The sequence below is a fragment of the Falco peregrinus genome, chromosome 1 (assembly GCF_023634155.1).
Source record: "Falco peregrinus isolate bFalPer1 chromosome 1, bFalPer1.pri, whole genome shotgun sequence".
NCBI classification, from domain to species: domain Eukaryota; kingdom Metazoa; phylum Chordata; class Aves; order Falconiformes; family Falconidae; genus Falco; species Falco peregrinus.
In genome coordinates this window covers 40,420,659-40,431,722 of record NC_073721.1, presented here as the reverse complement: position 1 = coordinate 40,431,722, position 11,064 = coordinate 40,420,659, and the positions used below count along the sequence as shown (strand labels likewise).

Genomic DNA, 11,064 nt, shown 5'->3' with positions numbered 1-11,064 from the left:
CATGGTCTGTGATGTGCTGCAGGGGGCAGGCAGGCTTGCAGGGCGGCATGGGTCAGGCTTGCAGCCTGCTGTAGCCCTCAAAGCTTCCCCCAAACCTGCCCTGGCGCTCAGCAGGGCCGGGATCTGGGCTGGGGAGTGCGGCTGGCCAGTGCCTTGTGCCAAGTACGGGGCTGCAGTGGCAGCAGCAGTGAGCGGTACCTGGGCTATGCCAGCATGGCTGCAAATGGGGATGCACTGAGGTGTGCTGGCAAGCAGTCCGTGAGGCCCCTTGCCCACATGCTGTGATGAGCTTTCAGGTCTCAGCTCCAGGCATGCCAGGGACCATTTGTCCCTGTAACACTGCTCCTTCCACCTCCATTTGCCCAGACACAGCTTTTCTTCTGCCAGGTCATATCCCCCCACAGTGCCCACATCCTTTCTTCTTTTTCTGCAGCAAAGACACTTGCAGCTGTGCCTGCCTGCAACTGTCCCCTTGTTGATGCAGAGGGCTGGGAGCCGTCAGGTCACTTTTGGCATGCAATGGCTGCTGAGGAAGCTAGGTATTAATGTCTCATATTTGTGCCCCACAAGCCATAACAGAGGTGCCCCTTGGCAGCCCCCTCCACGGCTGGCTGGGCAAGCAGGGGGGCTCACAGGCTGCATTAGGCTTTTCACATGTGGTCGGATCACATTTGCTGTTCTGCCCGGCCAAGTCTTCCAGAAACGAGCACTTCCAGAAACTGGCCTCCCTGCCAGCCCATCTTCATTTGTTTGCTCTCCTAATGAGGCTGACTAATTATTTTCAGGAAGCCAGAGGAGATGCCCTAATGGTCTAAACAAGGAGGCTGTGTTTGCACAGGGGGTTTTGTTCAGAGGTGCCTTGTGCCAGCACATGGTAGGGGCACCCAGGGATTTATCCCCTGTGCCGGGGAGCAAGCAAGGATGGGCAGAGGCTCCAAACCACAGTGGTTACACAGGGGCTGTGCCTTGCTTTGCTGCGCTTTAACCCCCAGCAAGGAAGGGGTTAAAGACCAGCAGGTGCTCCTGGGATGGGGAGCACTGGTGGGTGTGATGGGGAAAAGCTGCTGTCATTTCCTCTGTGCCAGCAGCATTGGCAAGAGGTGCTCCCTGGTGGGGAGCCGAATGGAGCTGGGGTGCAGGGGAGGATGCTCTGTGCTAGGCTTGGTGGCACTGTGGGGTGATGGACCTCCCCAAGCTTGCATTGATTGTGGAGTCAAGGGTACAAAGCCTGCGGGGGAAGCCTTGCCTTGGCTGGGGGAACAGGCCACTGGCACAGCTCACGGCTCAGTGCTGTGGGGCAGAGGTATCACCTGGCTGTTTAAGTCACAAATCCTGAAGGACAGGACCAAGTCTGTTGGGTTACAAAAGCGCTCTAAGTCTCACTGTCTAGACACTGCCTCAAAAAGGTGGCTTCTTGAATAACTAAGGCAGGTGATAAGTCAGACACTGCTGAGGGGATAAAGTGTTATCAGGACCCTCGTTGTTGAGATTGTGAGGTATAACAGGTGGACAGAAGTGAGTATTAAAGACACCTGTATTAGCCACAGGAAAAAAAAAGAGATTTTAATTAGAAAGTATGAAATATGCATGAAAAGCAATCATTAACCTTACTTCTTTAATCAAATACTTTATGGTAGTTATGATCAAGCAAATAAAAACTTTTAGGAAAATACACCCATTGTTAAGCAACTGTATGAGACTTACTTTCTACAGCTTACAACATTCAAACAAGTTGAAAATACACTTAAGAATTCAACTGGTATGGGTTTTGATCCTGTAATTACACTAAAAGATAGCGTCAGGAAGAATGCAGCTTAGTAATTCCTATGCTTTGTCAAAGCCATGGCTCCTACCATTTGAAGAAGGACACCTGTACAACACACTTTCAAAATAGAGCAACTAGTAACAGCTTTCTGAATGCAATCGGTAGCTGCCTGTCAAGTTGTCTCGGACAGCACCGAGGTACTGCAGACAGCTTAGGTACTATAAAGAAACTGCAGTACATAAAAATCCACATGCAAAGTTTCTTGCTGTTAACATGGTCCTCTGAAGAGGGTCCCAAATCGGAGAGTCAGCCGAGTAACAACAATCACACCAATATGGCTACGTGTCATCCTACTTTATTCAGCAACTTAGTCATATTTATACTTCTAATGCACTGCTCACATGGTAACAATCATTGGTTAGCTGATTGCAACTACGTCTTCATATTACTTGTTGACTGGACTGCAATTAAGTATTCAGGTTACTTGTTGATTGGTTGTTAATTACATATTCATGTTATTTGTGGATTGGTTAACAATTACGTATTCACGTTACTTGTTGATTGGTTGTCATGCTGCAAGCACCTAATAAGGATGCGCTAACTTAGCAATTTTCATATCTTGCTTGGCATCCGGCTTTGTTCTTGTACAATGCTCATTATTCTTTATTCTGCCTATTCAAGGATAATACAAGATCTTCAAAGTAACTTTGTAATCTACAGGCCACGGTTGTCCAACTCCTGCAAGGGTACAGTATGCCCTTGTTCTGCCAGGAATGAGCTACAGTCCTCAACTTGCATGCAGATACGACGTGTGACACTGGAAAACTCTGCCCATGTTAAAAGAAAGGAAACAGTAAGAACCACCCATAAAAAGTTCAATCCTCTATTGCCATTCAATGGAAATGAATGAGATGACATCCCAGCACAGAATGCAACCTACCATAGAAATCATTAAGCTATTAACTATTTTAACGTAACTATGATCAGGAAAAGCCTCCACATACTACCCCATAATATTTAGGTATGCTTTACTAAATTTAAGGTCAACATTAAAGAAAATGTATTTTTAACTAAGAAATTTAATGTGCTGAAGCAGCTAAGTGGCAGAACCAGGCCTTGTCCCTAGCGTAGCCCTAATCCAAGGCTGGTTTAACACCCAGTCCAGTTAATCGGTGGCAGAACAGAGAAACAACAGATGATCAATTTGTGGACACAGGTGCTCTCAGAAACACAGGTGTTTTTAGAGAAATTGGTGTATGTGAATAGGAATTGCTTGTTCAAAGACTAACTGTGCTTGAAAGAGCGTGTGAGTTAAAGCTGGCAGAATGAAGACCATGATCCCAGGAGGAGCCTGGAACTGAGGCAAAGACTGGAACCAAGCAGGTGAATCAACTGGGACAGAGTCAGGTGATGGATTCACAGAACTGACAGGATAAAAGGAAACTCCTAAAAACTTCAGACATTGACTAATGATCTGATAAGCGTATATAAGCTGTGCTGTATCCCTTGGTTCTCTGCCACTCACTGGGGTGGTGGCCGAACTCTTGAGTCGTGACTAAAGCAAGCCCAGCGGTAACCATGTCTGTGTGGATTTTTCCTTTACCAGTCAATACTGCTATAGTTGCCATTTAAATAACTGACTGAACATCAAGTGTTACTAACAGAAACAATCGTAGAGTTTCACGAAGATGGGTGTACACTTCCAATCTAACTTGCCACACGTGTGGTGGAAATCAAACTAGCCATATACTTTTTCCAGACAGCAGAAGAAATTGCTTGTTGCATGCAATGGAATTTGATCGCTTTCAAAATGCCTCTCTTGGATGAGACTGTTTGCTCCCTGCAAGTTTCTCTTCCTCTCAGTTGATAATATAAGGAGCGAGAGCAACCAGTTCAGACCAAGTAATCCCAGTGGAGGCTGGCAACATAAGCAAGGCAGGAGGCCTACATGTGTTAACAGAGAATTAGATACAGAAAAGCGGGGTTTGACCCCAGACATTACATTCGTCACGCCACAGCCTCTGAATACAGAAAGGCTGCTAAGTGACACAACAGTAAGAACGCTATCACCACACTTCTGTGGCAACAGGAGAAGCTCTTGTACCTACTCATTGTTCAGCTCTTGGCTTAGTTTAGCCTTTCAGCATTTAAGAACAGAAAAGTTAAATCCGAGTTACAACAAATCAGCAAATTTAGTTCATGCCAATATACAGAACTACACTATCTCCCAGAACAGATAATAAGGACCTCACATTTTAGAAAGACAAAGTGAGGACAGTATTACCATTAGATTGCAACACTACCAGAATTGTTCCCGGGTTGTATTGAAGTAGAACAGTAAGCCATAACATGTAAAAAAAATACAGAGGAGAGGTTTATGTAGCCAAGGACCATTTACTCCAACATGTAACTGATAAATCAACTGAAATCTATGAATCGGGTATGCATTAACACACACAAAGCAAACATAGTAAGACACAATTTTAGGCTTAAGGGTCAAGTCAGCGGAGCCTTCCCTGGAGAGAGGCTCTTTCCTCTAACCAGCTTGTCCCGTTTGTCAGCCTTCTAGGATTTAAAGATGCAACCAAAGTCAAGTTTCGCCAGAGCAGCTGCTTGATTTCTAGTAGGAAAAGCCTGCTCACTCAGCAGCTTTGCTCCTGAAATGCATCAATGGGTCCTTGTCCCAGTTTCAGAGGGACGAGGCAAAGACTTGCCTCGCATAAGTACCGAGTATAATATATACACACACACAGAGGAGCTTGTCTGATCTGCCAGTGTAATAGATTTGTGTCCTATAAACTCTTCAAGAGTTTGTGGTGTTTAAAACGCTGTGAATTCAGCCGTCCCTCGTCCCCAGGAATATCATAGCAGGCATACGGTGATGGAAAGGCTATGAGAGCATCCATCCAAGAATGGCAGAATAGCATCTTACCGTGTCTCTCAGCTTCTGGAGTCACACAATTGGCAGCTTTATCCAAGTGTTGTTTAAACAGCTTGTGCTCTACGTCCTGCTGCTGCTCTCCTGTTACATCCATGGCATCGATGCTCAAATCTGAAAGCAGTGAGCAAGGAAAGCGGTCTATGAACACACAAGTGTTATGGCCTGTGGCAAGCTGAGGAAATGAAAAGACAGAATCTTTCAGCCAGCAAGGTAAGAATGTGCCAAACCGGGAGAGTGTGTATGGCTAGGGCCAAGTGACCGACAGGGAATAGAACGCATGGTGTGGCATGCTAAATGGCCCTCCCAGGTACAGGGTTTGGTTTGGTGTCCAAGAAGGACAGTTTCCAACTTCCAAGAAAGCGTTGCCCTGAAAGGTAGATGCGCTTAAGGCAAAAAGCCAAAAGCAAACCCCTCAAAGCCCAGAACCATTTACAGGAACACAGGAGTTAAGCCTAAAATTGGTTGAAAGCTGCCTCCTACCTCTTCCCCCACCACCTCTCCCCCTTCAACATCAGCACATTTCCTTGTGATCCCTTTTCACAAAAAGATTTGAGGCCTGTGGTATCAGCTCGGTACCGAAGCACCACGATGCGCTTGCTGGCTAGATGCTCTCTTAGAAGGCTGACAGCTTCTCTGCACACAACTGCCGAGGCTTCCAGTCTCTCTGGCCTTCCCACACCCTGTGAAACGTGAGGAAGGCAAAGACCAATAACATCTCGGGGGGGTCAGGAGGAAGTCAAGATGCACTACATTAGAGCCCAACGCATTACCCAAAGGAATTACCACAACAGAACAAGAGGCAGGAATGATCGGTAGACAGGCAGATAACATGCACGGCAGCAATACCCAGTCAGACTTGCAGGGCTTCCAGTCACTTCATCCCACAACTTTGTTTTGAATTTAGTTAAAAGGTAATCAGATTCCTAATGCTCATTCTGCCTTTATAACTTCTGGAGAAAGGCTAACACGTGGCATTGGCATTACAGTCCAATTATTGCCCAAGCAGCAGCGCAGCACTCGGAAGCAGCGGGCACATGGAGCCTTGTGGCCCTCGGCAAGAACATAAGTTATCCCTCCACTGTCAGCAGTCCGACTCACAAGCACAAGGCACACGTGGAAAAGTAACATCTAGACTGAACTTCAGTTTAGCTCCCCTTGATTTGTCAGCGTACAATTCCCGATGTACCTAGGTACAAAGAAAAAAACAAATGAGCCCTGTTTCACTGGGAAGCAAATCCAAAGGCCTCTTCCCCTCGGCTGCTCTGGCCCAGGAGCTGACTGTCACGACACAGGATCAGCGAGACACCAGAGCTGCTGCCTCCCAACCCTCCCCGGTAGTTAAACGCTTGCCCTTTGCAATACTTTTTAGAGAAATCAGCAGTCGGGGGCGAGGGGGGAGGATTCCACCGCCGGCTTTCTTTTCCTTCTCTTGCCCGCTCGCAGGGGTGGGAAGAGGCTCCTGGGCCACCCCCCTGAGACAGCGTTACCGCAGGCCCCAAGGCAGCCCCTGCGGCCCCAGCCCACTGCCACGGCCCCGGCCGGCGGCTGGGGGAAAGACAAAGCCCCGCGCAGAGCTGCGGCGGCTGCCCGGAGGCGGCGGGGGGGCGGCAGGGCGCCGCGGGCCGACCCCCCTCCCGGGACCCGCCGCCACAAGGGAGCACCGGGGCCGCCCCATCACCGCTCCTCACCTCCTCGCTGAGGCAGTAGTGCAGCTCCGAGAAAAAAAAAAGGCAGCAGCGTGAATAGCCCGCTGACCACCGTCACTGCCGGAGAGACGAGAACCGCCGGCAGCCCCGCCGGTCCCGGGCCGGGCCGCCCGCCTCAGCCCGCCCGCCGCCGCTACCAGGCGCTCCCTGCCGCGGCCGAGCGCCGGCCAGCCACGTCCCCCCCAGCTGGCCGCTGCCCGACGGCCGCGCCCGGGCTCACCCACCGGCACCCGGCCGCCCTCAGCTCGACCGCTCACCCAGCGCGCCGCCCGAAAGTCTTCCCAGCCCTAAAGTCTTCCAGGCTCCTGGGGAAGCCCCGCACCACCTCAGCCGCTCCATCGCGCCGCGCGGGCCAGAAATGAACCCACCTTCCGGCGCCGTATGCGTAAGCCCATACGCGTACGTAGCCGGAAACCCCGCCCCAAGGCATCAGCCGATGCTGCGCATGCGCTGCCCTTCGTTTGCCAAAAACTATATTATGCAGGCGTAAAAGCCGATTTCGTAATAACCATACGTAGCCACAAGCCCTGCCCCTAAGCGTCCAGCGCAATCTGCGCATGCGCTGCCCATGTCTGCCAGAAAAGCTACTACGCATGCGTAGCCACAACCCCCGCCCCTAGGCGTCAAGCCAATTGTGCGCATGCGCTGCTCTTGGCGTGCAACAAAACCCGACTGCGCATGCGTAAAAGCCCATGTCGTAAAGCGCATGCGCCGCCTGAAACCACGCCCCGTAGCGGCAGGCCCATTCTGCACATGCGCTGACCTTAGTTTGCCATTAACGCCATTGTGCATGCGTGTTAGCGTTAGGGTTAGGGTTAGGGTTAGGGTTAGGGTTGGGGTTAGGGTTAGGGTTAGGGTTAGGTTAGAGTTAGGGTTAGGTTTACAGTTAGGGTTAGGATTAGGATTAGGGTTAGGTTTACGGTTAGGGTTATGGTTAGGTTATGGTTAGGGTTAGAGTTAGGTTATAGGGTTAGGGTTAGGTTTAGGGTTGGGGTTAGGGTTAGGGTTAGGTTTACAGTTAGGGTTAGGGTTAGGTTTAGGGTTAGGGTTAGAGTTAGCGTTAAGTTAGGGTTAGGGTTAGTTATGCTTAGAGGTAGGGTTAGGGTTAGGATTAGGGTTGGGGTTAGGGTTAGGGTTAGAGTTAGCATTAAGGTTAGGTTAGGGTTAGAGTTAGCATTAAGGTTAAGTTAGGGTTAGGGTTAGAGTTAGGTTTAGGGTTAGAGTTAGCGTTAAGGTTAAGTTAGGGTTAGGGTTAGGTTTAGGGTTAGGGTTAGGTTAGGGTTAGGGTTAGTTATGCTTAGAGTTAGGGTTAGGTTTAGGGTTAGGGTTACGGTTACAGTTATGGTTAGGGTTAGGGTTAGGGTTAGCATTAAGGTTAGATTAGGGTTAGGGTTAGGCTTAGTTTTAGGCTTAATCTTAGTCTTAGGCTTAGAGTTGGGGTTAGGGTTAGGGTTAGGTTAAGGGTTAGGGTTAGGGTTAGGGATCGGGTTAGGGTTAGGGTTAGCGTTAAGGTTAGGCTTAGTCTTAGTCTTAGGCTTAGAGTTGGGGTTAGGGTTAGGGTTAGGTTATGGTTAGGCTTAGGTTAAGGATAGGATTACCTTTATGGTTACCCTAGAAACTTAATATTTAAAACTTAAATATAAGACATGGTGGTAGGACTAAACCCTAAAACTTAGGGTTAAGTATTAAGGTTAAGATTGATTAAGGTTGAGTTTAGGGTTAAATCTTAGAGTTAAGTCTTAGGGTTAAGTCTTAGGGGTAGGCCTTTAGGTTAAAGACTTATGGTTAAGTCTCAAGGTTAAGACATAGGGATAAGAGTTAAGGATAAGTCTTAACGTTGACTCTTAGGGTTAAGTCTTAAGGTTAAGTATTAAGGTTGAGTCTTAGGGTTAAGACTTAGAGGTTGAGTCCTGGGGTTAAGTCTTAGGGTTAAGTCTTAAGGTTAAGTCTTAGGGTTAAGACTTAGGGTTAAGTCTTAAGGTTAAGCCTTAAGGTTGAGTCTTAGGGTTAAGACTTAGGTTAAGTCTTAGGGTGAAGTCTTAAGGTTAATTCATAGGGTTAACTCTTAAGGATAATTCTTAACATTGAGTCTTAGGTTTAAGTCTTAACGTTGAGACTTAGGGTTAAATCTCAAGGTCGAGTCTTAGGTTTAAATCATAGTGTTAAGTCTTAGGAATAAGTCTTAGGGTTAAGTCCTAAGGTTAAATATTAGGGTTAACTCTTAAGGTTGAGTCTTAGGGTTAAGTCTTAGGGTTAAGCCTTTGGTGTAAATCTTAATGTTAATTTTTAAGGTTAAGTCTTATGGTTATGTCTTAAAGTTAAGTCGTAGGGTTAAGTCTCAGGGTTAAGTCTTAGGTTAAGTTTTAGGATTAGGTCTTAATGTTAAGTCATAGGGTGAAGACATGTTTATGACTTAGAATTCAGACTTAGGGTTAGGTCATTAGCTTAGTTCTTAGGGTTAAGTCTTAAGGTTAAGACTGAGGTTTAAGTCTTAGGGTTAGATCTTAGCACTATGTCTTAAGGTTAAGTGTTAGGGTTAAGCCTGAGGGTTCAGTCTTATGGTTAAGTCTTAAGGTTAAGTATTAAGGTTAAATCTCAAGGTTAAGTCTTAGAGTAAAGTCTCAGGGTTATATCTTAGGGTTAAGTTTTAAGGTTAAGTCTTAGGGTTAAGTCTTAAAGATTAAGTCTTAAGGTTAAGACTTAGGGTTAGGTCTTAGGATTCAGCCTTAGGGATAAGTCTTAAGGTTGAGTCTTAAAGTTAAGTCTTAGGGTTAAAGACATAAGGTTAAGTATTAAGGTTATGTGTTAGGGTTAAGAGAGTTAAGTCTCTACAATTAAGTCTTTAGGTTAAGTCTCAATGTTAAATCTTAGGGTTGAGTCTTTAGGGTTAAGTCCTTAGTTTAAGTCTTAAGGTTGAGTCTTAGGATTAAGCCTTAAGGTTGAGACTTAGAGTTAAGTCTTAGTATTAAGGATCAGGGATAAGTCTTAGGGTTAAATCTCTAGGGTTAAGTCTTTAGGTTAAGTCTCAATGACAATTTTTAGGGTTGAGTCTTAGGGTTAAGTATTTGGGTTAAGACTTAGGGTTAAGTCTTAAGGTTAAATCTTAGGGTTAAGTCTTAAGGTTGAGTCTTAAGGCTAATTCTTAGGGTTAAGTTTTAGAGTTAAGTCTTAAGGTTAATTGTTAAGGTTGTGTCTTAGGGTTAAGTCTTAAGGTTCAGTCTTAGAGTTAAGTCTTAGAGTTAAATCTTAAGGTTGAGTCTTAGGGTTGAGTCTTAGGGTTAAGTCTTAAGGTTGAGTCTTAGGGTTAATTCTTAGGGTTAAGTTTTAGAATAAAGTCCTAAGGTTAATTCTTAAGGTTGTGTCTTAGGGTTAGGTCTTAAGGTTCAGTCTTAGAGTTAAGTCTTAGAGTTAAGCTATAAGATGAAGTCTTAAAGGTTGAGTCTGAAAGTTGAGCCTTAGAGTTAATCTTATAGTTAAGTCTTAGGGTTAAGTCTTTAGGTTAAGTCTCAATGTGAACTCTTAGGGTTAAGTCTTAGTGTTAAGTGTCCGCGTTAAGTCTTAAGGTTGAGTCTTTACAGTTAACTCTTAGCGATACGTCTCTAGTTTAAGACAGAGTTAAAGTCTCATGGATAAGTCTTAGGTTTTAGTCTTAAGGTTATGTCTTAAGGTTAAGTCTTAGAGGTTGAGTCTTGGGCTTAAGTCTTAGGGTTAAGTCTTAAGGTTAATTAATAAGGTTGAGTCTTACGGGTTAAGTCTTAAGATTCAGTCTTAGCGTTAAGTCTTATAGGTAAGTCTTAGGGTTAAGTCTTAGGGTTCAGTCTCAGGTTTAAGTCTTAGGGTAAATATTAAGGTTAAGTCTAAAGTTTTTGTCTTAGGGTAAAGTCTTAGAGTTAAGTTTTAAGGTTAATTTTTCAGGTTGAGTCTTAGGGTTAAGTCTTAAAGTTGAGTCTTAGGGTTAAGTCTTAGAGTTAAGACTTTAGGTTAAGTCCTAAGGTTAAATTTTAAGGTTCAGTTTTAAGACTTATGGTTATGTCTTAGGGTTAAGTATTTAGTTTAAGTCTTAAGGTCAAGTCATAAGGTTGAGTCTTAGGGTTAAGTCTTAAGGATGAGCCTTAGAGTTAAGTCTTAGGGTTAAGCCTTAGGGATAAGTCTTAGGGTTAAGTCTCTACAATTAAGTCTTTAGGTTAAGTCTCAATGTTAAATCTTAGGGTTGAGTCTTTAGGGTTGAATGCTTAGTTTAAGTCTTAAGATTGAGTCTTAGGATTAAGCCTTAAGGTTGAGGCTTAGAGTTAAGTCTTAGTGTTAGGGATCAGGGATAAGTCTTAGGGTTAAATCTCTAGGGTTAAGTCTTTAGGTTAAGTCTCAATGACAATTTTTAGGGTTGAGTCTTAGGGTTAAGTATTTGGGTTAAGACTTAGGGTTAAGTCTTAAGGTTAAATCTTAGGGTTAAGTCTTAAGGTTCTGTCTTAGGGATAAATCTTGAGGTTGAGTCTTAAGGTTGAGTCTTAGGGTTACTTCTTAGGGTTAAGTTTTAGAGTTAAGTCTTAAGGTTAATTGTTAAGGTTGTGTCTTAGGGTTAAGTCTTAAGGTTCAGTCTTAAAGTTAAGTCTTAAAGTTAAGTCTTGGGGTTCAGTCTTAGGGTTAAGTCTCAG

At 45.2% G+C, this 11,064-nt stretch overlaps 1 protein-coding gene across 32 annotated transcripts; it reads right to left on the bottom strand.

The window, feature by feature from the left end:
* Positions 1 to 1,060: 1,060 nt before the first annotated feature.
* LOC101915781 (endoplasmic reticulum-Golgi intermediate compartment protein 3-like) lies at positions 1,061 to 10,616 on the bottom strand. 32 transcript variants are annotated; one of them, XR_008745952.1, is made up of 4 exons: positions 6,670 to 6,815; positions 5,805 to 5,892; positions 5,187 to 5,386; positions 1,549 to 4,817 (listed from the first exon to the last, which is right to left on the bottom strand). XR_008745952.1 is itself a non-coding variant. In XM_055796869.1 (4 exons), exons 1-4 carry the CDS (start codon positions 6,805 to 6,807, stop codon positions 4,331 to 4,333), a joined length of 327 nt encoding a protein of 108 aa, XP_055652844.1. In that variant the 5' UTR covers positions 6,808 to 7,972; the 3' UTR covers positions 1,549 to 4,330. The 32 variants fall into 32 exon arrangements, 4 of the variants coding, with proteins under 4 accessions (XP_055652854.1, XP_055652844.1, XP_055652826.1 ...); XR_008745954.1 differs by having other exon boundaries at positions 5,846 to 5,892; XR_008745964.1 differs by having other exon boundaries at positions 1,549 to 2,590; positions 4,698 to 4,878; positions 5,187 to 5,892; positions 6,670 to 6,814.
* Positions 10,617 to 11,064: the final 448 nt, after the last annotated feature.